The sequence below is a fragment of the Pongo abelii genome, chromosome 2 (genome assembly GCF_028885655.2).
Source record: "Pongo abelii isolate AG06213 chromosome 2, NHGRI_mPonAbe1-v2.0_pri, whole genome shotgun sequence".
Lineage (NCBI taxonomy): Eukaryota > Metazoa > Chordata > Mammalia > Primates > Hominidae > Pongo > Pongo abelii.
In genome coordinates, this window is record NC_085928.1 from 104594051 (window position 1) to 104620704 (window position 26654).

At 49.9% G+C, this 26654-nt stretch overlaps 1 protein-coding gene across 4 annotated transcripts in view; it reads left to right on the plus strand.

The window, feature by feature from the left end:
• Positions 1-23208, plus strand: part of TRAIP (TRAF interacting protein) — a 29270-nt gene extending 6062 nt beyond the window's left edge. Inside the window, exons 2-15 of one of the 4 annotated variants that reach the window (XM_024245384.3) lie at positions 3627-3684; positions 4218-4301; positions 7211-7250; positions 7859-7986; positions 9240-9334; positions 9849-9962; positions 10779-10866; positions 11475-11564; positions 11988-12076; positions 19754-19906; positions 21762-21810; positions 22064-22213; positions 22322-22372; positions 22582-23208. In XM_024245384.3, coding sequence (XP_024101152.1) covers positions 3627-3684; positions 4218-4301; positions 7211-7250; positions 7859-7986; positions 9240-9334; positions 9849-9962; positions 10779-10866; positions 11475-11564; positions 11988-12076; positions 19754-19906; positions 21762-21810; positions 22064-22213; positions 22322-22372; positions 22582-22704 — 1312 coding nt within the window. In that variant the 3' untranslated portion in view covers positions 22705-23208. Of the gene's footprint in view, positions 1-3626; positions 3685-4211; positions 4302-7210; positions 7251-7769; positions 7987-9239; positions 9335-9848; positions 9963-10778; positions 10867-11474; positions 11565-11987; positions 12077-19753; positions 19907-21761; positions 21811-22063; positions 22214-22321; positions 22373-22581 lie in introns of those variants that run through there. The other 3 variants (XM_024245385.3, XM_054550730.2, XM_024245386.3) reach the window with 3 other exon arrangements.
• The last annotated feature ends 3446 nt before the right edge of the window (positions 23209-26654 follow it).

The window sequence follows — 26654 nt, forward strand, 5'->3', positions numbered from 1 at the left end:
AGGCTGAGGCAGGAGAATCGCTTGAACTCAGGAGGCAGAGGTTGCAGTGAGCTGAGATTGCACCACTGCACTCCCGCCTGGGTGACAGAGCGATACTCAGTCTTAAAAAAAAAAAAAAAAAAAGTTTTTGGCTAGGCATGATGGCTCACCCCTTTAATCCCAGCACTTTGGGAGGTGGCTAGATTGCTTGAGCCCAGGGGTCCAAGACCAGTCTGGGCAACATAGTGACACCCCATCTCTACAAAAAAGTGAAAAAATATAAATTACCTGGGCATGGTGGCCTGTGCCTGTAGTCCCAACTACTTGCAAGGCTGAGGCAGGAGGATCGCTTGAGCCTGGGAGGTTGAGGCTGCAGTGACTCATGATTGTGCTGCTGCACTCCAGCCTGGATGACAGAGTGAGACCCCATTTCAAAAAAAGAACATTTTAAAATTGAAGTATAATATAGTTCAGAAAAGTACACATATTCTAAGTATATGGCTTGCAGAATTTTTACAAATTGAACATACCTATGCAGCCAGAATTCAGATCAAGAAACAGGGTATGGCTGGGCGTGTTGATTCATGCCTGTGATCCCAGCACTTTGGGAGGCTGAGGTAGGCAGACTGCTTGAGCCCAGAAGTTCTAGAACAGCCTGAGCAACATGATGAAATCTCTACTAAAAACACAGAAAATTAGCCGAGCATAGTGGCATGTGCCTGTGGTCCCAGCTACCCGGGATGCTGAGGTGATCATCACCTGAGCCTGGGAGGTAGAGGCTGCTGTGAGCCGTGATTGCTCCACTGCATTCCAGCCTGGGTGACAGAGTGAGACCCTGTCTCAAAAGTCCCCCCACCAAAAAAAAAAAGAAAACAGGAAAACGCAGGCTATTGGCTGGGCACGGTGGCTCATGCCTGTAATCCCAGCATTTTGGGAGGCCGTGGCGGGTGGATCAGGAGTTTGAGAGCAGCCTGGCCAACATGGTGAAACCCTGTCTCTACTAAAAAAATATTAAAATGAGCCGGGCATGGTGGCGTGCGCCTGTAACCCCAGCTACTCGGGAGGCTGAGGCAGGAGAATCGCTTGAACCTGGGAGGCGGAGGTTGCAGTGAGCCGAGATCGTGCCACTGAACTCCAGCCTGACTGACAGAGCAAGACTCTGTCTCAAAAACAAACAAACAAACAAAAAACAGGCTATTATCAGCTCTAGAAACCTTCTAGAAACTTCCTTATATGCTCTTCCAACCCCTACCAACACCTCCCTCCACCTCCCCATATTAAGATAGCTACTGTCTTGACTTTGAGAGCATAGATGAATTTTGCCTACTTTTTTTTTGAGACGGAGTCTCACTCTGTCCCCCACGCTGGAGTGCAGTGACACAATCTCGGCTTACTGCAACTTCCACCTCCCAGGTTCAAGCGATTCTTCTGCCTTAGTCTCCCAAGTAGCTGGGATTACAGGCGTGCGCCACCACACCCGGCTAATTTTTCTATTTTTAGTAGAGATGGGGTTTCACCATGTTGGTCAGGCTGGTCTCAAACTCCTGACCTCATGATCCACCTGCCTCGACCTCCCAAAGTGCTGGGATTACAGACATGAGCCACTGGGCCTGGCCTGCCTACTTTTAAACTCTGTGTAAATAGAATCATACAAAATATAACTTTTTGTGTCTGGCTTCTCTTCCTCAGTGTTATGTTTTTGTGATTTATTCATAATATTGTTCTTAGTTGTAGACTCATTTATTCTTGTTGTGTAGTATTCCACTGCGCCTGGTTACTCTTGATTATATGTTGTACATGGTATTTGAAAACTTATAGGAATTTTAGCTGGGCGTGGTGGTGCACGCCTCTGGTCCCAGCTACTCGGGAGGCTGAGGTGGGAGGATCGCTTGAGCCTGGGAGGCGAAGGTTGCAGTAAGCCAAGATCACGCCACTGCGCTCCAGCCTGGGTGACAGATTGAGACCCTGTCTCAAAAAAAAAAAAAAAAGAAAAGAAAAGAAAAGAAAAGCAAATGTACTTATAGGAATATTTGAGGCCAGGATGATGGTATCATTTTCCAGAGACGACTTAGTTTCTCCCTGGTCCCTAGGAGTAGGGGAGTCTACTAGTAGGAGACTAATTAAAGTTTAAGGCTTGAGCTTTGCTGGACCACCTGCACAGATGATGCAAAGCTCGGCTGTATTTTGCTTTTACCACTACTTACTTTTTTTTTTGAGATGGAGTCTCGCTTTGTCTCCCAGGCTGGAGTGTAGTGGCACAATCTCAGCTCGCTGCAAGCTCCGCCTCCCAGATTCACACCATTCTCCTGCCTCAGCCTCCCGGGTAGCTGGGACTACAGGTGCCCGCCACTACGTCCGGCTAATGTTTTGTATTTTTAGTAGAGACGGGGTTTCACCATGTTAGTCCGGATGGTCTCAATCTCCTGACCTTGTGATCCGCCTGCCTCGGCCTCCCAAAGTGCTGGGATTACAGGCGTGAGCCACTGCGCCTGGCCACTTTTTTTTTTTTTTTTAATTAAAAATTTTTTTTTGACTAGGCACAGTGGCTTAACGCCAGTAGTTCCAGCACTTTGGGAGGCTGAGGTGGGAGGAGCACTTAAGCTCAGGAGTTGAGACCAGCTTGGGCAGCACAGTGAGACCCTGCCTTTATTCCGTAAAAAACAAAAAACAAAACAAAACAAAAATTTAATTAAAACAAATTTTATGGCTGAGTATGGTGGCTCATACCTGTAATCCCAGCACTTTGGGAGGCTGAGGCAGGTGGATCAGTTGAGGTCAGGAGTTCAAGACTAGCCTGGCCAACATGGTGAAACCCTGTCTCTACTAAAAACAAAAATTAGCTGGGCGTGGTCGCGCATGCCTGTAATCCCAGCTACCTGGGAGGCTGAGGTAGGAGAATCGTTTGAACCAAGGAGGCGGAGTTTGCAGTGAACCAAGATCGCACCACTGTGCTCCAGCCTGGGTGACAGAGCAAGACTCTGCCTCAAAAAAAAAAAAAGTTATGAGTACATAGTAGGTATACGTATTTATGGGGTTTATGAGATATTTTGATGCAGGGATACACTGTAATAATCACTTCAGGGTAAATGGAGTAGCCATCACCTCAAGCATTTATCATTTTTTTGTGTTACAAACATTCCTGTTCTTTTAGTTACTTTAAAATGTACAGTAGATTATTGTTGACTGTAGTCACTCTGTTGTGCTATCAAATACTAGATTTTATTCATTATATCTAACTTTATTTTTGTACCCTTACTTACTTTTATTTCTGGTTGATCCTCACCTTGAAAGTGTAGTCTTTGGGATTCCAGCTTAAAATGGGGGTGTTATCAGAGTCCTCATCTCTGAGGGCCCCTGAGCTTTGACTATCATCTCTCCCAACCCCAGTCAAAGCCCAGAATGTTGCCTGAAGGACAGCTTTTGGCCAAGCCAACAGGGCCAAAAAAAGGGCCAGCTGGTTGTAGTCCTGAGTACCCATCAGGCCTTGCGGGAGGTGCTGTAACTGCCTATGCTACTGTCCTCTTATTTGGGCAGGAATTGGGTCAAGGAGGAGCAGAACAGACCCTTTCGTGGTCAGAATGTTTGCCTGGCTTATGTCCCCAGACAAACCAGGGCTCATCAGTCTATTGTTCTGCTTTTCATTCCAGCCTAATTCAGTGGTTTGAGACAGCACCAAGTCGGACCTGCCCACAGTGCAGAATCCAGGTGAGAGTATTGGGGTGGGACCACCTCAACTGAAGAGATCTCCTTAGCAGAGAGCAGGAATGTGAAAAGAGCTCTGAAACTGCAATATCTCTGACCTTTTTGGACCCTCCTGGTTTAAGGCCAGTTGAGCCTCACTTGTGCCCTTGAGTGGTTGGGAGGTCTGCTTACACCCACAGGTAGCTGGCAGATGGACTTGTTGCCTGGGCCAGTTTTCACTTGGGTAGATTTGGCTGGCCTCTTTCCCTGTCTTTCCATCAATGACTCCACACCTAGAGTTCAGGTATCTTTTGAGCACTTAACCATGTAGGTCTGTAGTAATATGACTTCAGTGACCACAAAACCAGCAGCCCCAACTTGGGGTACCTGCAGGAGTAAAGAGGTCTTTTGACTCTAAAGGATGTACTTCGAAAAATTAGGTCTGAGAACAGGCCTGACATGCATGTCAGGCAGGTAGTCAGACCCATGTACAACACTCTCCTCCTTGCGCATGACCCAGCTACCCAATCATACTCTTATCTTGTTCTCCCATCCAGGTTGGCAAAAGAACCATTATCAATAAGCTCTTCTTTGATCTTGCCCAGGAGGAGGAGAATGTCTTGGATGCAGAATTCTTAAAGGTACCCAGAATTTATCTGATTCTGCTGAACTCCAAGCCTTCTGGGAGTTCACTTTCTTTTCTTTTCTTTTCTTTTTTCTTTTCTTTTCTCTTCTCTTCTCTTCTCTTTTCTTTTCTTTTTTCTTTTTTTAGAGACAGGGTCTTACTCTGTTGCCCACACTGGAGTGCAGTGGTGCAATCATAGCTAACTATAACCTCAAACTCCTGAGTTCAAGGGATCTCCCCACCTCAGCCTACCTAGTAGCTAGGACTATAGGGGTGCACCACCATGCTCGGTTAATTTTTTTATTTTATTTATTTATTTATTTATTTATTTTGAGATGAAGTCTCACTCTGTCACCCAGGCTGGAGCGTAGTGGCGTGATCTTGGCTCACTGCAACCTCTGCCTCCTGGGTTAAAGCAATTCTCCTGCTTCAGCCTCCCGAGTAGCTGGGACTACAGGCGCCTGCCACCATACCTGGCTAGTTTTGTGTTTTTAGTACAGATGGGGTTTCACCTTGTTGGCCAGGCTGGTCTCGAACTCCTGACCTGAAGTGATCCACCCACCTCGGCCTCCCAAAGTGCTGAGATTACAGGTGTGGGCCACTGTGCCCAGCCCTAATTTATAAAAAAAATTTTTTATAGCGATAGGGCCTTGCTATGTTACCCAGGCTGGTGTTGAACTCTTGGGCTCGAGCGATCCTCCTACCTTGGCCTCCCAAAGGGCTGAGATTACAGGCATGAGCCACTGTGCCTGGCCTGGGAGTTCACTTTCTATTTCCACGTAAGTGGAGGGTTCCTGGAGTATGGAGATGAAGTTATAGAGGTGAGACTTGGTACAGTTTTCAAGGTGGGGACACAAAAATCAGAGGACAAGTGATGAGACACAGTCATCAGAGAAATGCACTGTGAGGGAAGAGGGGAGCTGCTTGACTGTAAACCCTCCCGTTGGGATTTCAGGTCAATTCCAACCTGAATTCTCTCCTGCAGTCTTGTCTCCTCATCTTTTAAAGAACCTACAGCCATCCTGTACAGCCCACTTTGCTGCTTGGATAGTTAGTGACAGAGTAGAAAACTCTTCTACTCCCCAGCCACGGGAGATTTTTGGACTCAGTGTTCCCTAGCCTGCCTGTGCCTCAAAATTGCCTGGGGAGGCTGGGCGTGATGGCTCACGCCTGTAATCCCAGCACTTTGGGAGACCAAGGTGGGCAGACCACTTGAGCCCAGGAGTTCAAGACCAGCTTGGGCAACATGGGACCCCATCTCTATTAAATAAAAAAAGTTAAAAGAAAAAAAATTGCCTAGGGAGCTTGGTATAAAGTCAGATGCCTGGGCCTTCCCCAGACCAGAGCTCTTGGAATCAAGATTTGCAGCTCAAGTGGGAATGGATATATTAGGGGAAAGTGGGTAGTTTCCCTCCTATACGTCTACCGCTTCCCCTCCTAATCTAAAATTTAGCTTTTTTTGTGTGCAAGCAGGCTGCGTTGGCAGAGAACTCTTGAGGAAGTTGGATTGGGGTTCACAAATGATCCCTGGACTCTGAGGGTTAATTTGCTGGGTATCTGTGAGATCAGAGTTCATTTGGCTCTGGCCCCAGGGTGTCATGATGTCCTTGGAACCTCACTGCTTCAGGAACATGGAGCTTTTGTGCTTAGAGCAAGCATGTTCATCGTCATGGTAACTGCTCCCAGTTTTAAGTAGTGTCTTCCCTGTGATGAAAGCAACAAAGGCAGTTTCATTTATTTCCAGCTTTCAAAGCCAGGTTTGTGAGACAGGTAGCAACATCTTGGGTAGTTTGGGGCAAGGGCTTGGGAGCCCCTGCTGGAGTGTGGAAGAAGCCAGGGGACTATGGGTAGTGGTGCAGCAGCCATGGCCTGGTATGTGTTCTCAGGCAGCCCTTGCGTGCTCTTCCTTACCCACCACGTCCACTCCCAGCTGTTCAGCCTATACTAACCAGCCCAGCCACCACAAGCTCTTGCCCCCAGAGTCCTGGGTGGAGAGTTTGACAGTAGGGGCTTGTTTACCCACTGGGCCTGGGCCATACTATTGGTCACATGTGAAATTCTGAGTCTTCTGTTGATCTTAGACGAGTGATCTACAGTAAGGTTTGCCTGGATTCCATCTAGCTACCACCATGGACCCTTGGTCAAGCGTTTCAGTTTTGTAAAACCTTGGCTTTCTTTGTTATGGAGCAGACACCTCTCTTGCTCATGGGGATGTTGAGTTCTGTGGCATCCTGAATAGGAACTGGGTTCAATTCTGCCACAGCTTCTCAGTGATTCTGTGGCATGGCCGTGAAACATTTGCAAGCTTTAAGAGGCTCACTTGATCCTCACAACAGTCTAGTTAGAGACTAGACACATGGGAGGTTTCATCCAGGGGTACAAAGCTGTCCTGGCATAGCTACCTCCATTGGATACTAGGTCTGGAAGGTCTGTGGTACACAGAGCCAGTTCAGAGCTTGGAGGAAAGTCAACTATGAATCAGGAAGACCCAGGGTGGAGAGGAGGAGTAGTTGCCCAAACCTTGGCCATTCCTATTGTGTGTCCCTGGTGAGTCAGCTGATGCCCAGAGGGAATGAGACCAACACAGAGCAATGAGGCCAAGGAAGTGATAGAAGCTTCTGCTATGGAGACTGATCATAGGGGCCCTACTTTACTTCCCTTCCACTATTCTACCTCTTTACCTGTCCTGGGGCCTTGCCCCAGAGATTGTTTTCCTCCATCTTACCTGCTTTTCAAAAGGGCACATAGAGCTACAGCAGTGCTTATCTTTCCATTGTTAGCTTAGCTTGGCCTTGAGGCACTGCAGGATTCATGCCGTAGAAGGCCTCATTGTTCAATCCTGGGGCTCCCCACAGCCTTATGGGAGACCACGTGGATGTCAGCTATGATGCTTTCCTGCTGCTTATTGTGGGTATTGCCTTTCAGAATGAACTGGACAATATCAGAGCCCAGCTTTCCCAGAAAGGTGAGTTAGCAAGAGACAAGGGGTGCTGGGAAGCCTCTGACTTGGATGCTGGAGGAAGGGGGCCCTAAGAGGAAAGTTTCAAACGGGGAGAGCCAGGGCCTTTCCCTGCTTTGTATGTCCAAGAGTCCTGCTAGCTGTTGTGGTGGGCAGAAAAAGAGAGCGAAGGGAGGTGACTGAAGCTGTTCACCTAGACCAGGTGAGCCTCTTGTCTCTGAGTGCAGCTTCTTGCCCAGGAACCAAGATGGGAGGGGGCTACCTGATGGGACTGAATATCTTCGGGAGAGGGCTCAGCTGCTGAGTTTGGCTGGAACCTGCTTGAGTCCTGGGATGATGAACTAACTGGACCCGTGGAGGGGAGGGAGTGGGCAGTAAAATATTTTCCTAAGTAGTTCCAGCAGCAGAAGGTGGGCTTTGCCCTGAATGAAGGCTCTGGCTCAGCTTCTCTGGTTTGGCACATCCCAGAGAAAGAAGCGGGCCACCCAGCTTTCAGGCCTGAGCCTTGTTTCTCACCTGCCTAAGGGATGAGGCACTGAAGCCAAGGGCCCAAGTTCTTATGCTGATGGATGGACAGGCCTTTCCCTTTCCTCCGCCCTCTACCCCTGCTCCAGACAAGGAGAAACGAGACAGCCAGGTCATCATTGACACTCTGCGGGATACGCTGGAAGAACGCAATGCTACTGTGGTATCTCTGCAGCAGGCCCTGGGCAAGGCCGAGATGCTGTGCTCCACACTGAAAGTAGGTCCTCAGGTTTTATGGGTACAGAATTCGTAGGGAGGCATTGCCCCAGAACTGGACTCCCCATTCTGGGCTTATCTTCTGGTTCTGCTCCAGTCAATACCTTGGTTTGGGGAGTTGTAAAATAGAGGCAAATCACTTCTTCCCCTTGCCCTCCCATACTGTACCCATCCATCCCATAAGAAAAGGGCCATATTGGCTATACTTGTGGGTTTTGTACTAGGTAGTTTGAAGAGGCAAGGCCTTCCCAGTACCTCACAGAGGGGATGCTCAACTAAGACCTCAGTGAGGCTGGGCCATATTTCCAAAAGTGGTTCATACTTTACTGATGAGGCCAGCCTGAAGAACCTTCCATTAGCACTCCAGTCCTTGGCTGGGCTGCTCTCCTGAGCCAGATCAAACAGCATCCTAGGGAGGAGCAAGGGCCTTTGAAGTCAGCTGTGCTGAGCTGACCAGCCAGATCAAAGCCTGCAGAGTGAACAGCCTTAGACCCAGATGAATTTTGCATCAGCCTGGGTTGGTGAGCCTCTTGCTCTCCAAGGGGCATGAGAGGCGACTGATCTGAACCCACGATTGATATTCTGGCCTTGTAGGCAGGAGCAGTCCTTGCTGGATGCCATTTGAAAGGGAAAGGGAGCCATCCTTGTGAACAGACAAGGCCCCAGGATATTCATTGTCTCTGTTCCTGCTTGGGGGCTGGGCTGGATCACATGGTCTGGCTGGTGGGAGGGAGCAAACTGGCACCTGGCTGCAGAGCAGGAGTCTCTCATGGTATTCTCAGGTCGGAGACAAGTGGTCTTAGGCTGAAGGCAGCCTGGCCAGCTTCCCCTGGCTCAATTCTTCATTCTTGGCAACTGTCCATGGGTTTGGGTGGTGAATGGTGAGGCCTGGGTTTATGCTCTGGACTTCTTCAGCCACCTGCACAACATGTACCATGAGGCCCAGACCACTGGACCTTGGCAGCCCACAGTGGGCCTGTAAATGCTGGCAGTGGGCTGTGTCTACTGTAAGATATCTTTCAGGAGGAAGCAGGCAGGGAGGTGAAGAAGCAGCTGGCTTTGAGCCTTTTAGCAGAAGCAGCACAAGCGAGAGTGGGACCCAGGAGCTTTACCTCCTGGGGTTTGGGAGTACATGGTTATCAGCATTTTCAAAACATAAGCTGCAGAGAGTTCTGGAGCAGAGTTTTCTTAGTGACTTTAGCAATGGCTCCTGAGAGCCCCCAAGCATCAGTTATGGGTGTATTTGCTCTTCAGAAGCAGATGAAGTACTTAGAGCAGCAGCAGGATGAGACCAAACAAGTGCAAGAGGAGGCCCGCCGACTCAGGAGCAAGATGAAGACCATGGAGCAGTAAGTTTGGAGCTGGGTCCTGCACTGTGCCTTTGCCCCCAGGGCCTGCAAGTGGTACAGTTCTTAGGACTGCAGCAGGGAGTGGGATTGGGTCATGTCCGAGGCTCAAATCTCCATAGGCCATGGAGGGCTCAGGTCAGCTGGGTGTGGGCACAGATCTTAGCCTCTATGAACTCTTCCACCATTCCAAGGAATGGGAGCCCTTGCCACATTCCTCCCTGTCTCTGTTGCCTGTGGCCAGATGACCTGGTGGGTCTTTTCCCTCCAGGAACCTCTCTCCAGGAAATCCCTGACCTTGAGACCCTCTTTCAGCACCTCTTCTTTCTCAGCAGCATCCTTGGAGCTATGCTCATCTCTGCCATAGGGCCTTTCCTTGGGCACACCCACCTACTAAAGCATCCTAGCAGCCTAGCCTGTTACCTTAGCAACGGCAGCAAAGGAAGGCAGAGCTGCACTGGGTACCTACCCATCAGCCTCCAGATTGCAAATGCCGTGGGCCGGGTGTATTTTTCAGGATTGAGCTTCTACTCCAGAGCCAGCGCCCTGAGGTGGAGGAGATGATCCGAGACATGGGTGTGGGACAGTCAGCGGTGGAACAGCTGGCTGTGTACTGTGTGTCTCTCAAGAAGTGCGTACTGTGGCCCCTCTCAGCAAACACAGGAGATAGGCCATGGGGCCCCAGCCGTGTCATTGCTCCCCATCTCTTGTAAAGCAGATAGAGCTAAGGGGCAAACTCTGGAGCCATGCTGCCTTTGTTTGAACCCTGATTCCACCTTTCAGCAACTACGTGGCCTGGTGCCAGTTTCTTGGCCTCTTTGACCCTCAACTTCCTGAATGGAAATAGTAGTAGACCTGCCTCATAGGATTGTTGAGGATTGAGTGTGAATACTAAGTGCTGTTTCTAAGGGAGTTGACCTAGCTCTCTGGACTATAAGCCCCATTGTGATTGATATGTAGAGCCTGTTCCCCATTAGCACTATGATCCTGCCTGGCTTGGATCAAACTCTACTCATATTCTTCACTCTGGTGGGTGTAAGGTTGGCAGGAAGGGTGGAGGGCCACTTAGCTGAGAGGCATAGAGGGTCCAAGATGCCTCCTTTAAGACCAGGTGGTTTAGGGAGCCCCCTAGTGAGACTGGGGCTTTCTGCATGCCCTCTCAAGTCACCAGTGCCTGCAGGACAGGCAGGAGGAAATAGTCTCCTGCAGGACAGGCAGGAGGAAATAGTCCACCAGTGCCTGCAGGACAGGCAGGAGGAAATGCACTTTCTTGCATTCTCTGCAGGACCCTCCACAGTGCCACCTGGTACTTATTGGGCTCAGGTGTCAAAGTAGGAATGAGAGTGAGTTGAGGGGTTGGGCAGTGCTTTGTGTTAGGTTAGTGCTGTGGCTCAGTCTGACCTGCAGGTGTTCTTTTCTGGCATCTCTTTCTATGGCCACATTGCAGAGAGTACGAGAATCTAAAAGAGGCACGGAAGGCCTCAGGGGAGCTGGCTGACAAGCTGAGGAAGGATTTGTTTTCCTCCAGAAGCAAGGTAACTTAGCAGTGAACAGAGGTTGAAGAAGTGGCTCTCCTTTTGTCATGTTCACTCTGGTCTCCTGAGCAAGGCCATGGGACCTGATGGCACAGCTGACTCCCTGGGGCAGCTGGAGGACTTATAGAGATTTGTTACCAGTCCTTACTGGGCACTGGCCTGAGTATGTGGCTTGTCCACTAGGGGTGGACAGATCACAGAGGTATCTCCCAACATGTGGACGCTGATGCTCCCCTCTGCTCTTCCTGGCTCCTGGGTACCTCTCAGCTGGCTGGAGAGCACAGGCCCCAAATGTGACAGCATCAGAGGCCTATTTTTGTACCACATCTGGAGTAGGAGGGCTCCTGGAACCTGATTTGGTCAGCACAGCTGCTTTTACTTCTGGCATGGTGCATCCACAGGATGCAGGATGTAGGAAGCAGCCATTGCTTCTAGGCAGCTCTGGATGTGCATTGCCAGACTGAGGCCTAGCCTCAGAGAGCTGGGATCTCTTCCCATATCCCTAGTCTCTTCTGGGCTACCTTGATCACTCCCTGGGGAGCAGCAGGATGGGGCAGGGCACAAGGCTACCACTTGGCTTGTCCTTCACTCCCTACACTTTCTTATAGTTGCAGACAGTCTACTCTGAATTGGATCAGGCCAAGTTAGAACTGAAGTCAGCCCAGAAGGACTTACAGAGTGCTGACAAGGAAATCATGGTGAGGGACATCCCTGGGTTGACAGGAATGAGGGGTGGTTTGTGTGCTCTCCCAGAGCAGGGCTGGGCTATCTCTGCCTAGGACACTTGCACCAGTCAGTGGTGGTTCTGGGCCCCTGCATCCTCCTGGGTCATGGTGTGCCCTTTGGCCCTGGTCCGGACTGCAGCCTGGGCCTCCTCAACAGAGGGCAGATAGAACCATGAGTCTTCCCTCATAGTCTGTCCTGCACTTACATCCCTGAGGTCCCTCATCAGAGGAGGGGCTCTACCTGGGGCTTGGCCTCTTGAGCCTAATGATGAGGTATCAGGCCTTGCTCTATTCCCAGTGGGCTGGCCTTTCATGCATGCTGCTCATGTCCTCTGCATTATCTCTGGACTCGATGCCTCAGCCTTTCTCTCACACGCTTTTCTTTCCCTCCCCAAGAGCCTGAAAAAGAAGCTAACGATGCTGCAGGAAACCTTGAACCTGCCACCAGTGGCCAGTGAGACTGTCGACCGCCTGGTTTTAGAGAGGTTTGTTGAGCCTTGGGCGGTACAGGGGTCATAAGGTGGGAGAGCTTTCTGGTAACAGTCTTTACTCCTCCTGGCTTTGGTGGGGTGGGTGACCTTTGTGGACCTGATGTCTGCAGACAGCCTGCCCTGGGAGCCAGCCAAGATTTAGCTGGCAAGCAGCCTTGAAACAAATTAGGCTCTGACACGGAGAGGCCAGAGAAGGCCAGAGGACCTAGAAGTGGTCTGAGAATAGGGCAGAAGCACTGACTGTCTTGGGGCATCCTGTTTATGGAATAGCTCCCCACATGTATCTGTCCACCCCAGATTTTGAAACAAATATGAAACCACTGTAAAATAATTCCCCTAGTGCCAGGAGTGCGTGCTTTAAAGCTGCCAGCAGAGGGAGCCAAGAGGCAGAAGAATTGGTGTCCCTGCAAGCATGGGCATCCATTTCTGCTCCTGAGAGTTTCACGGAAGCAGACTAGCTGAGAGCATCCTCAAGGCTACCTCCTGCCTGCCGAAAGTCCCCAGCAAGGACCCAGACAGAAAGCACACAACTCCTGTCAGTGGCCCCAGTCTTTTTTTTTTTTTTCTTTTTCTTTTTTTAATGGAGTCTTATTCTGTTGCCAGGCTGGAGTGCAGTGGCACTATCTTGGCTCACTGCAATCTCTGCCTCCTGGATTCAAGCGATTCTCCTGCCTCAGCCTCCCAAGTAGCTGGGATTACAGGCGCGCACCACCACGCCTGGCTAATTTTTTGTATTTTAGTAGAGACGGGGTTTCATCATGTTGGCCAGGATGGTCTCGATCTCCTGACCTTGTGATGCACCTGCCTCGGCCTCCCAATGTGCTGGGATTACAGGCGTGAGCCACTGCGCCCAGCCCAGTCTTTAATCTTTTTTTTTTTTAGATTGAGTCTCACTCTGTTTCCCAGGCTGGAGTACAGTGGTACGATCTCAGCTCACTGCAACCTCCGCCTCCCAGGTTCAAGTGATTCTCCTGCCTCAACCTCCTGAGTAGCTGGGATTACAGGCATGTGTCACCACGCCCAGCTAATTTTTGTATTTTTTGGTAGAGACGGGTTTCACCATGTTGGCCAGGCTGGTCTCAAACTCCTGACCTCAAGCAATCTGCCCACTTCGGCCTCCCAAAGTGCTGGGATTACAGGTGTGAGCCACCGTGCCTGGTTGCTTTTGTTTACTTTCTTTACCTTTTCAGGCTGCTGGAAGGCCTGGACTCCTACAGCAGGTCCTTGATGAGTGCCCACTGCATGGCAGACCTTCTCTGTTCTCTTGGAGCTTATGTTCCAGTGGGATAGATGAGCTGGGAGTTTAGATGGCTAAGCCCACAGCCCACCAGCTATATACTACATTATAGAGTCTGGTCTGTAGCTCCCAGATGGGGACGGGCCCACCTCCTTCTGAGTAAGCTTCATGCCAGGGCCTGCAGCCCATCTTGGTACAGGGAGGACAACAATGGTCTCCCTTGGCTTTCAGGCCAGCAGGACACTAAACTTGACAAGGCTTCTTCTGTAAGCTGGGCTGGGCTTCTCATCAAGCCACATGAGGATGACTTCATTCATTTTTGTCTCCAGTATTTTTCTGGGCATAAATATTGAAGTGGTTGGCTGGGTGCATTGACTCATACCTGTAATCTCAGTGCTTTGGGAGGCCAAGGTGGAGGATTGCTTGAGTCCAGTTCAAGACCAGCCTGGGCAACATAGTGAGACCCTGTATCAAAAAACTTAAAACTTAGCCAAGCATGGTGGCGCACACTTGTAGTTCTAGTTACTCAGGAGGCCAAGGCAGGAGGATCACTTGAGCCCAAGAGTCGAGCTATGATTGTGCCACTGCACTCCAGCCTGGGAGACAGAGTAAGACCCTGTCTCTCTTGGGAAAAAAAAAAAAAGGCCGGGCGTGGTGGCTCACACCTGTAGCCCCAGCACTTTGGGAGGCTGAGGCGAGTGGATCACCTGAGGTCAGGAGTTTGAGACCAGTCTGACCAAAATGGTGAAACCCTGTCTCTACTAAAAATACAAAAATTAGCTGGGTGTGGTGGCAGGCGCCTGTAATCCCAGTTACTCGAGAGGCTGAGGCAGGACAATCGCTCGACCCTGGGAGGTGGAGGTTGCAGTGAGCTGAGATCGCGCCACTGCACTCCAGCCTGGATGACAGAGAGCCTCCGTCTCAAGATAAAACAAAAAAAATTACGGTGGCAGGTCTGTTTGTTTTTAGCCAAAGCCCTTTTTTTAACTAGGCATTAGGCAGCACCAGCACAGTCTATTCTTGTGTTTGTTTGTTTGTTTGTTTGTTTTGAGATAGGGTCTCATTCTGTTGCCCAGGTTGGAGTGCAGTGGTGTGATCACAGCTCACTGCAGCCTCAACCTCCTGGGCTCAGGTGATGTGATCCTCCTGCCTCAGCCTCCCAGGTAGCTGGGACTAAAGTGCTGGGATTATGAGCATGAGCCACCATGGCCAGCCTAGGCACAGCCTCTTCTAAACTCATAGCCTCAAGCTCTCAAAAATAGTTGTTGAATCCTCAGCAACAGCATTGCCCTGTCTTCTTTGTGTTCTGATGGCAAGACCCTCACAACTACAAGTGACCTCAAAGACTCTGCCTCTACCTTTCTCCTGTGACTGCTAATGTGTTACTACAGAGGTCTGGAAGAAGTCTTAAGTTTTCTTGGGCCACCTACTCGGGAGGCTGAGGTGAGAGGATCACTTGAGCCTGGGAGGTCAAGGCTGCAGTAAGTGATGATCACGCCACTGCACTCTAGTCTGGGCGACAGAGTGAGACCTGTCTCAAAAAAAAAAAAAAAAAAGTCATGTCAAGGAAGATGGAAGAGTAGAAAGCTCCAGGAATCCATCTCTCCATGGCAACAGTTGAGCTGGTTGAAACCATCTGAAGCAACCACTTTGGAAATCTGGTCTAGTAGAACATTTCCAGTATCCAGGGGAGAGGTTGATGAAGAAGCTGGTAAACTTCAGTAAATTTTCACTGTTCTCAGAGCAGCTCCACCTCCTGGGCTCAAGTGATCCTCCTGCCTCAATCTCCTGAGTAGCTGGGATTGACTACAAGCATGCACCACCACGCCCAACTAATTTTTTGTAGAGGCAGGGTCTCACTTATTGTCCAGGCTGGTCTTGAACTCCTGGCCTCAAGCGATCCTCCTGCCTGGGCTTCCCAAAGTGCTGGGATTACAGGCGTGAGCCACCGCTTTGCTTTGCTTTGCTTTGCTTTTTCTTTTTCTTTTTCCTTTTCTTTTCTTTTCTTTTTTTTTGAAACAGTGTCTTGCTCTGTCACCCAGGCTGGAGTACAGTGGTGCAATCTTGGCTCACTGCAACCTCCGCTTCCCAGGTTGAAGCGATTCTCCTGCCTCAACCTCCCCAGTAGCTGGGATTATAGGCACGCACCACCATGCCCAGCTAGTTTTTTGTATTTTTAGTAGAGATGGGGTTTCACCATGTTGGCCAGGCTGGTCTTTAATTCCTGATCTCAAGTGATCTTCCCACCTCGGCCTCCCAAAGTGCTGGGATTACAGATGTGAGCCACCATGCCCAGCCGCCACCATTTCTTAATTTAAAATTAGGAAAATTAATAAATCTGGCTGGATATGGTGGCTATACTAAAAATACAAAAATTAGCCAGGTGTGGTGGTACACGCCTATAATCCCAGCTACTTGGGAGGCCGATGCACAAGAACGGCTTGAACCCGGGAGGTGGAGGTTGCAGTGAGCCAGGATCGTGCCACTGTACTCCAGCCTGGATGACAGAGTGAGACTGTCGCAAAAACAAAAACAAAAACAAAAATTAAGAAGGTTTTTTTTTTTTTTGAGATGGAGTCTTGCTCTGTAGCCCAGGCTGGAGTGCAGTGGCGCGATCTCGGCTCACTGCAAGCTCCGCCCCCTGGGTTCATGCTATTCTCCTGCCTCAGCCTCCCGAGTAGCTGGGACTACAGGTGCCCGCCACCACGCCCGGCTAATTTTTTGTATTTTTAGTAGAGACGGGGTTTCACTGTGCTAGCCAGGATGGTCTCGATCTCCTGACCTTGTGATCCGCCCACCTCGGCCTCCCAAAGTGCTGGGATTACAGGTGTGCGCCACCGTGCCCGGCCAAGAAGTTTCTTCAGTTTTTTAAGAAACTTCTTAATTTTTATAACTTTTTACTGCAGCAGTATTTTTTATTGTAGTAAAATATAAACAAAACTCACCATTGTAACCATTTTTAAGTACATTTCTGTGGCATCAAGTACATTTACTTGCTGTGCAACCATCACCACCATCCCACTCCAGAATGTTTTCATCTTCCCAAAGTGAAATTCTATACCCATTAAACAATAACTCCCCTTTCCCCTTTCTCCTCAGCTCCTTCACTTACCATTCTACTTTCTGTCTCTATCAATTTGACTACTTCAGGAGCCTCATATAAGTGGACTCATACAATATTTGTCCTTTTATTACTGGTTTATTTCACTTAAGCATAATGTCTTCAAGGTTTATCCATGTAGCATGTATTAGAATTTTCTTTCTTTTTAAGGCTGAATCAGTAATCATATTTAATTTTTTTTTGAGACACGGTCTTGCTCTGTTGCCCAGGCTGGAGTGCAGTGGCACAATCTCAGCTCCCTGCAACCTCCACCCCCTGGGTTCAAGGGATCCTCCCACCTCAGCCTTCCAAGTAGCTGAGATTACAGGCATGTGCCACAATGCCCAGTTAATTTATTTAATTTTATTTTTTGTAGAGACAGAGTCTCAATATGTTGCCCAGGTCAGTATTGAACTCCTGGCCTCAAGCCATCCTCCCACCTCAGCCTCCCAAATTGTTGGTATTACAGACGTGAGCTACTGTGCCTGGCAGTATTCATGTTTTATATGTGCAAGCATTCTTTCTTGCTCTTTTAGTATGTCTGTTTTGCAAAGCATCATGTTCTTGTTTTATGGTCTCATATTTCTGTTTGTCTCAGAGTCAGTATTTGTGCACCGTGGACTTTCTCCTGGGCTCCCCTCCCATACCTGGTGGTCCTTGGCTACTTTGGAGGCCAACCTATGTGGGTAGGGTTTGGGGGGGATGTGCAGACAGCTGGCATCATGTTGAGTCTTACCTGAACCCAGGATGCAGAAGGCTTTACTGTTGGGTCCAATAATATTGGCTGCCCTAGGTCATTGTACATGGTTTGTTTAGTGTCTTTGAGAAAAGCTCTTCTATTTATTGGCCCAGGGCAGCAGCCTAACTGCCTAGTGTTCTACCAATGCAGATTAGGATGGGGTGGAGCCAAGCTCACAATTTCATCAGTGTTCCAGTTTTCAGGCCTGTTTAATGCTTTTGCAAGGCCCTCCCTTTCCTTCATGGACCCCCTCCTTGTGGGTTCTGGCTGCTATGTCAGTCTCTTGTCCCCTGGCCATGCTTTGTCTCCCAGAATTTTTTGGAAATCTCTGGGGGCCGATGGTGGTTGCCCCTTCTACTTGTTGCAGTAGGATTACCCTTCATACCTGTCATTTTAGGGAGGCATCAGCATGTAGCCACCACCCCCAACTACAGAGTCAGTGTTAGGAAGATCTCTCTCATGGGCCCCAAGGGCCCCTGAACTCCAGGCTAGAGACAGCCAGGGAGACCTTTCCTTAGCGTAGGGTAAGGCCGCCAGGAGCCATGAGTTCATGGAGGAGATGTTGACTAATCCCATGCCACGCAGGCAATGGGCTGCTCAAGGCCTTAGCTCTGTTCTGGAAAGGGGAGCTTTGAGTGTCTTGCCTGACTCCCTGAGGCCTCTAGCATGAAGCCCTGTAAGTTGACCATGGGTGGGTGTCCCAAGGGTGATAGTGTCACTCAGGAGGGCCTCAAGCCAGCCTCAACCAGTGAGGGAAGGACTACTAAGCCCTAGGTTATTTCTCCTTATAGGACAAACAGAAAGTGGGAAGGAAAGAAAGTGGACCCCTGGCAGAAAGGGAAATAGGCTTCAAGCTCATAAAGGAAGAAGAATATAGAAACAGTCTAAGACAAGGCCAGGCGCGGTGGCTCACGCCTGTAATCCCAGCACTTTGGGAGGCCGAGGTGGGCGGATCACGAGGTCAGGAGATGGAGACCATCCTGGCTAACACCATGAAACCCCGTCTCTACTAAAAATACAAAAAATTAGCTGGGCATGGTGGCAGGCGCCTGTAGCCCCAGCTACTCGGGAGGCTAAGGCAGGAGAATGGCTTGAACCCGGAAGGCGGAGCTTGCAGTGAGCCGAGATCACACCACTGCACTCCAGCCTGGGCGACAGAGCGAGATTCCGTCTCAATAAAAAAAAAAAGAAACAGTCTAAGAGAAGAAGAAATGTGTCTATATGATCCAGATGTGGATATGGGGAGTGAGGGAGGCACCGTGAGAACCTCCTGAGTCTTGAGTTTAGTGTTGTGGATGACCAGGAGGTGCAAGTGAATAAGCCTGGCTTGCGTTGAGCTTGGGCACCACTAGGCAATGCCTTAGGGGATGGCTGGGAGTAGAAAGTCCTGCCTTGAGCCACCTGGAGGGTAAAATTTACAGGACCCAGCAAGATCCTGCCTGCCTCTTGAGTTTACCTTTCCTAACCTGAGCCTCAACTTGCTGGGGTTGGTAAATGGTGGCAGAATATGGATATTGCAAAAAAGTTGGCATGAGTGGTCCTGGCTACTGTGGTTCCCAGAGGAGGAAGCAAAGCAGCCAGCCTAGAGTTGGTTTGAGGTGGGTTTATGCAGCCTTCATTTTCACTTGCAGGCGGGGACAGAAGTAGAGCTTCTAGGGTCCTGGACAGGGAAAGGAAGAAATAGTCCAGGCTGCCTGGATTGCTTAGCCACCCAGATCAATGCAGGTAGACTTCCTCCCTCTGATGTGTACACCCCAGTGGGAGTGGGATTGTGGTGCAGCTCTGAAAAGTTCCTGAGGAAGGAAAGAGAGAAGGCATCTTTGGAGCTACCTTTGCCATTCCCCAGGGTTCTCCTTATATGACAGGAGATGGGGAGCCCTGCCAGGTCTGGGTGGGCTGGAAGAATCTTGTTGGCTGTAGTTTTTAATAGAATAAAACTTCACTCCTCCCCTCCTGTTATAAAAGTAAAAACACACTCATTGAGAATTTGGAAAATAGGGAGTTATCATAGAGGTAGTTACAGTTGACATGTGGAATATTTCCTTCTCCTTTTTCTGCATGTGGGGTTGAGGCTGGGAGTGGTGGGGGGGTGCCAAATCATGTAATTGCACTATACATGGAGTTTTGTGTGCTTTTTAAATTAAATTAAATTTAAACTTTTTTTTTTTTCTTTGAGACAGAGTCTTGCTCTGTCGCCCAGGCTGGAGTGCAGTGGCGCGATCTCGGCTCACCGCAAGCTCTGCCTCCCGAGTCCAAGCAATTCTCCTGCCTCAGCTTCCCGAGTAGCTGGGACTACAGACACAAGCCACCACACCCAGCTAATTTTTGTATTTTTAGTAGAGACGGGGTTTCACCATGTTAGCCAGGGTGGTCTTGATCTCTTGACCTCTTGATCCACCCACCTCGGCCTCCCAAAGTGCTGGGATTACAGGCGTGAGCCACTGTGCCTGGCCAAGAGTAGGGCTTTCTTGAGGGGTGGTCTTGAGTCAGGAGTGGGCTCCAGGTCCCTGGAGCTGAGTTATCTCTGATGCTTCAGGAGCTGTTGTCCTGGGTTACCACTGTGGCCTCAAGTAACCAGGTCATCTCTGCCTTCAGCCCAGCCCCTGTGGAGGTGAATCTGAAGCTCCGCCGGCCATCCTTCCGTGATGATATTGATCTCAATGCTACCTTTGATGTGGATACTCCCCCAGCCCGGCCCTCCAGCTCCCAGCATGGTTACTCCAAAAAACTTTGCCTAGAGAAGTCACAGTGAGTGGTAGTCCCTGGCATTGTCCATGGGCTGGTAGGGGGATAGCTAAGATAGCTCTGCAGGCCCTGTGCTGTTAGCTCTGAGTGGCTGATGGGGCAGTGAGGGCTGCCTAGGCTTGGCCATGGCTTTAGTTCCAGCTACCTCTTGTTCCCTCACCTGAGCACTCAATCTGTGCAAACCCCTTCTCTTGTCTCATTATTCCTCACCATCACCTTTCAAGGCAAAGGTATTGGAATGCAAGCTAGAGAGAATGCAGGGATGCCAGAAGGGGTGGGTCTGGGCTGGTGGAGTTGGAGAGGGTGCTCCCAATACCTTGAAGGCCTGCCCACCAGAGTCCTGAGCCAGGGACTCTGAACTTCCTCTTCTATGTTTGCCTCTGAGGCTCATGCCTGAGGGAGGATCATCTCAAACCACAGAGCCCAGGGCCTTACCACCCAAGGGGGTGACCCACAGGGGCAGGCATGAGAAGCTGTCCGGAACTCCAGTGGGGCAGTTGGAACCTGCTCTGGGGTACAGTGGGACCAGAAAAAGGGAGGCTGTCTCCTTGGCCAGGTTTGCCAGTGTAATTCACTGTGGAGACAAGGACTATACTCATTCATACAGGTACTGTTCAGGTGAGGCTGGTCAAGGGCTGGGCAGGTTTCTTCTTATTCAAAGACTTTGTACAGAGAGAAAGAAGAGAAAGAGAAAGAAATTGAGATGCTAGATAGTGGAGGTGGAAGGGAGCAAGAGGGCAAGCCAGCTGGGCTGTCTTACCTCCCAAACCTCAGGGGGCATGGGCACCCCTGTTGTAGAGGGTGAGGCCTGGTAGCAATGAGAAACAAACCTAGGACCCGTGGTCTGTAGTCCTCAGGGATCCTGTCAGTGTCTGCTGTGTACTCTGGCTTCCTCCCATTGCCCCTGTTCCACTGTAAAGGTTGAAGATGGACACCTGGGGTCTTCAGGCTGCCAGGCCTTTCAGAGACATTTCCACCACCTTCATGGCCTGTGGAGGTAGTGAAGGAGGTAGTGAAGTTCAGAGTCCCTAACTCAGCTTGTCCTTCCTGGAGCCTTGGTTGTCATGTAGCCTTACCATAGGCCGTTAGGGCAGGAGCAGAGGAGTCAGTCACCAGGCCCTGATCCCACTCTTGTCCTTATGGCTTGAGAAGCCACAGGGCCAGCCTTAGATCACCATCTTCTCACCCACCAGGAAAAATGCCAGGAGAGGGTATCCAGCTGCTGGGTTCCCCAGGAATTGGATGGAAATACAGTTTCTGGCTCTGGGGCTGGGATTGGGAGGCCAGGGCCTGGGGCCATGTGCTATTCTGCCCCAGGCCTTTCTTAGACACACTCTCTAGGGAGATGGCTTGGCCCTGTGTTCTGAGAGGATTTTGTGGGCTACTTTACTGAAAGGCTAACTTACTGAGGCTCTCGTGGAGGTAGTGTCCCCTCTCTGGGAAGACAGGACTAGGCCTGAGCTCATTAGATTTCTTTGGCTCGTATCAGGGCATGACTGGCTTTCCTCCCGTGGGTGGTGAGTTGATTGGGCTCTTCAGCCCCATATAGAGCCTGGGACATGGTGAGGTGCCCGAGGACTTGAGGAGCATTGGAATTTGGCCTTGAGTGGAAGCCACAGGATTGGGACATGGTCCAGTCATCCCCAGTCATCCCTGTCTCTGCCACCCTACTGGCTGTGGCTGTCCAGCTGTTAACAGACCTGCACTTGGGGTGGGATCACTGAGGTGCCTTGCCCAGAATGCAGACATGGCAGCAGCAGTGCCACATGGTAACTCCCCAAGGGGCGTGTGCTGAGCCTGGTTCACCTGCCCCCATGTCTTGCTTACCTACCCCTTGCCTTCTCTCTCATTCTTGTAGCTCCCCAATTCAGGATGTCCCCAAGAAGATATGCAAAGGCCCCAAGAAGGTAAGAGCTTTCTAGAAGAAGCACAGTCTAACCGTTGGCAGGACTGGACTTTTGAGAGGGCACGGTCTTGCCAGAGCCTTGTCACTCCTGGTCCAGGACTGAGGTACTTTGGAGCCACCCTTGGGATTCTACTCATTATCCCTCCTGCCTCCTAGTGAGGCATCAGAGATCCTGATCTTGTTCCACCACCACTACCCTCCCTCCTTTGCTGACATCCAGCTCATCAAGTCTGGCCCTGGGGTCTTCCCTGCAGGAGTCCCAGCTCTCACTGGGTCGCCAGAGCTGTGCAGGAGAGCCAGATGAGGAACTGGTTGGTGCCTTCCCTATTTTTGTCCGGAATGCCATCCTGGGCCAGAAACAGCCTAAGAGGCTCAGGTCAGAGTCCTCTTGCAGCAAAGATGTGGTGAGTATGGCTTCCCACAGTGGCAGGAGCCAGCCCTCTTGGGTAGAAATGGGTGGCCAGTCCCCCAGCCCATTAGCCTGGCCCACTCATCTCTTCCTTCCACCCTAGGTAAGGACAGGCTTCGATGGGCTCGGTGGCCGGACAAAATTCATCCAGCCTGTATCCTTTTTCTGTGATGCTGAGCTGAGCTGAGCTGTGGAGTCCATACTATGCCTCACCTATACCCCCAGCCTGCCAGTGCCAACAGCCTCAGGTTTGCAGCGCTGGGCCTCATTCTGTGTACCAGGGCTGCCCACCCCCGGCTCTGAGCCTTTCTTGCCCTGCATTGCAGTCCTTTCTCCAAGCCTCTTCCTTGACAGCTCCTCCAGACTGACACAGTCATGATCCGCCCATTGCCCGTTAAGCCCAAGACCAAGGCTAAGCAGAGAGTGGGGGTGAAGACAGTGCCTTCTCTCTCCCAGGCCAAGCTGGACACCTTCCTGTGGTCGTGAGAACAGTGAGTCTGACCAGTGGCCAGACACATGCCTGCAACTCGTAGGTCAAGGACTGTCCAGGCAGGGGGTTTTGTGGGCAGAGCCCCACTTTCCGGACCAGCCTGAGGCGTAAGGGCAGACAAACAGGTGAGGGTGAGTGTGACACCCAGAGACTGCTCTTCCTGCCCTCACCCTGCCCCACTCCTACGACTGGGAGCTGACATGACCAGCCCACTGATCCTGTCAGCAGGGCCTGCTCCTGTTGCCAGGCTCCTGTTTATAGCCATGATCAGATGTGGTCAGACTCTTTCTGGGCCTGGAGACCACGGTCACTTGTTGACTGTCTCTGTGGACCAGAGTGCTTGAGGCATCTCAGGCAGCCTCAGCCTGAGCTTCTACCTGCCTTTGACTTGCTTCTAGGCATAGCCTGGGCCAAGCAGGGTGGGGAATGGAGGATAGCATGGGATGTATGGAGAGGTTGGAAGATTTTCATGTAAAATAAAATTAAAAAAAAAAAAAAAAGAATCTCTTCTTCCTGGTTCTGAGAGTGTAAATTTGCACCAACACTTTAGAAAACTGTTTGGCATGACTTTCTAAAGCAGGAACATCACCTAGCCTCAGACCCAGCAGTTCCTTCCCTAGGCATATGCCTTCTCATGGGGCACAGGAAGACTAGCAAGAATGAGATCACTGCAGCTTTTCTTACAGTCTCTAACCTGGGCACAGCCTAAAGACCATAAGTAGGAAAGTGAACGAGTAAATGGAAATCTGTCTATACAGTGTACTCGCAGCAAATAACCAGCGACCACTACCTTCCGTTCCTACCCACGTTTAAATACTACCAGCCAAATTGCTAGCTTTTGACTTTTGGCTGCAAAGGCACTTTCTTTCTTTTCTTTCTTTTTCTTTTTTTTTTTTTTTTCTTTTTGCAACAGGGTCTCCCTCTGTCTCCCAGGCTGGAGTGCGGTGGCACGATCACAGTTCACTGCAGCCTCAACCTCCCAGGCTCAGGTGATCCTCCCACCTCAGCCTCCTGAGTAGCTGGGACTGCAGGTACGTGCCACCACGCCTGGCTAATTTTTTTATTTTTATTTTTTGTAGAGACAAGGTCCTGCTATGTTGCCCAGGCTGGTCTCAAACTCCTGAGCTCAAGCGATCCTCCTGCCTTGGCCTCCCAAAGTGCTGGAATTATAGGTGTGAGCCACCACGCCCAGCCAACGGCACTTTCTTCTAAAGTGCTTCCCTTCTTGACCCCCAGCCTGGGTGAAGTCCCCTAAACTTCTCTCTCCCACTATTAGGTAGGAGTTCACCTGTTTTCCCAGGACCCAGCATGGGCCTGGCACGGGGAGTAAGAGGCACAGGGAGTGAGAGTGCTGCAGTGGAGGTTGCCCAGCTGATCTCTAGCATATCTGGAGGAGTATGGGGCTTTGTGGCAAGGAGGTGCCATTCTTGGTTATGAGTTTTGGCCCCTCTGCAGCTGACTTGAGCCAAGGAGGTTTAGTGATGCGAAGCGAAGCATCAAGTTAAGAGTGTAGGGGCTGGCTGCTAGCACCGTCCTTACCAGCTGAGTGATCTTAGGTAAATTACCTGGCCTCTCTGTGCTCAGCTTCTTTTTTTTTTTTTTTTTTTTTTTTGAGACATAGTCTCAGTCTGTTACCCAGGCTGGAGTGCAGTGGCATGATCTCAGCTCACTGCAACCTCTACTTCTCGGGTTCAAGTGATTCTCCTGCCTCAGTCTCCTGAGTAGCTGGGACTACAGGCACGTGCCACCGTGCCAGGCTAATTTTTGTATTTGTAGTAGAGATGGAGTTTCACCATGTTGGCCAGGCTGGTCTCGAACTCCTGACCTCAGGTGATCCACCCACCTTGGCCTCCCAAAGTGGTGGGATTACAGGCATGAGCCACCGTGCCTGGCCCCTGTGCTCAGCTTCTTTATCTGTAAAGTGGGGATCTGGGCCAGGCATGATGGCTCACACCCATAATCCCAGCACTTTGGGAGGCCAAGGCAGGTAGATTGCTTGAGTCCAGGAGTTCAAGACCAGCCTGGCCAACATGGTGAAACCCCATCTCTCCAAAAATTCAAAAATTAGCTGGGCATGGTGGTGTGCACCTGTAGTCCCAGCTACTTGGGAGGCTGAGGTGGGAAGATCACATGACCCTAGGAGGCAAAGGTTGCAGTGAGCCGAGATCATTCCACTGCACTCCAGCCTGGGCGACAGAGCGAGACTCCCAAAAATAAAAATAAAGTGGGGATCTGTGTTGTGTATAGGTTAAGAACTTATGGCAGCTAGGTGAAATAAGCCAGACACAAAAAGACAACTATTGTATGATTCCACTTACATGAGGGGCCTAGAACAGGCAAGTTCACAGAGACAGAATAGAAGTTAGCATGGGATCGAGGGAGGGGCAGGGGAATTACTGCTTGATGGTCACAGAGTTTCTGTCTAGGGTGATGCAGAAGTTTTGGAAATAGATAGGTGTGATGATTACCAAAAAATGAACTTGTGACCTGAATACATGGACATCTTGTGTTCATGGATTGGAAGACTTAATATTAAGATGGCAATAACCCCCAAAGCATTCTACAATTCAATACAATCCCTATCAAAATTCCTTTTTTTTTTTTGCAGAAATTTGAAAACTGATTCTCAAATTTATATGGAATTGCAAGAGGCTCTGAATAGCCAAAACATTTTTTAAAATTGTTTTAAAGAAAAGATAAAAATTGTTCCCAATTTAAAAACTACAAAGCTATAGTAATCAAGAGTGCAGAGCGAAGGCATGCATAATGGTGGAATTGGAAGCTTTAGGGGTTGGTTCCTGGATCAAAGCAACCATTGAGCTGAAAAGAGCAGTGATTGTAATCAACTGTTTCAGAACTCAGAAATTTAACAAGGGAGTTGCTGGATGAAGAGAGTAGTGTGAATCAAGCAGCTACTTCTCCCATTCCTCAGCCCCACCCGGCTGTGGGGATAGCAGCACCAGTTCTGAAAGCAGCTGACTGGTGCCAGAACAGGCATGGGAACCTTGCCCTCCAAAAATGTTGGGGTTGTGTGCTTTGATGGACCTGGAGGTACTCTGAGATGCTTGCCTTGGTTTCATTCAGCCTCTTAGATGCAATTCTTGCATTAATACCCCACCCCACCCCACCCCACCTTGGCAACACATCAGAAGATTTAAAGGACTTGTGCCTTTTTTTGTTTGTTGTTTAAGCCAGAAAATCTTTGTCAGCTCACTCACTAGCTGACTACAGAGATAATAGAGGCCGGGCACAGCGGCTCACACTGTGGGAGGCTGAGGCAGGAGGAATACTTGAACCTAGGAGTTCGAGACCAGCTTGAGCAAAATAGTGGGACCCTGTCTCCACAAAAAATTTTAAAAATTAGCCAGGTGTGGTGGTGCATGCCTGCAGACTCCCACCTACTAGGGAGTCTGAGGTAGGAGAATTGCTTGATTCCAGGAGTTGGAGACTGCAGTAAGCAGTGATTACACCACTGCAGTTCAGCCGGGGCAACAGAGTGAGACCCTGTCTCATAAATAAATAAAAAATTAGGTTGCTGCAAAATAAAATATTAGATTGGTACAAAAGTAATTGCAGTTTTTACCATTACTTTATAAGAGATAACAAACTTCAGTGACCACACACACACAAGAGACACACACTTTGCATAAATAGTTTGGAAAAATCACAGATGGCTCCAGCCCTCAACAAGCAAAAATTTAGGTCAGGCACAGTGGCTCACACCTGTAATCCCAGCACTTTGGGAGCCCGAGGCAGGCAGATCACCAGAGGTCAGGAGTTCTAGACCATCTGAGCCAATATGGTGAAACCCCGTCTCTACCAAAAATACAAAAAATTAGCCGGGCATGGTGGCACATGCCTGTAATCCCATCTACTCAGGAGGCTGAGGCAGGAGAATCACTTGAACCCGGGAGGCAGAGCTTGTAGTGAGCCAAGATAGCAACAC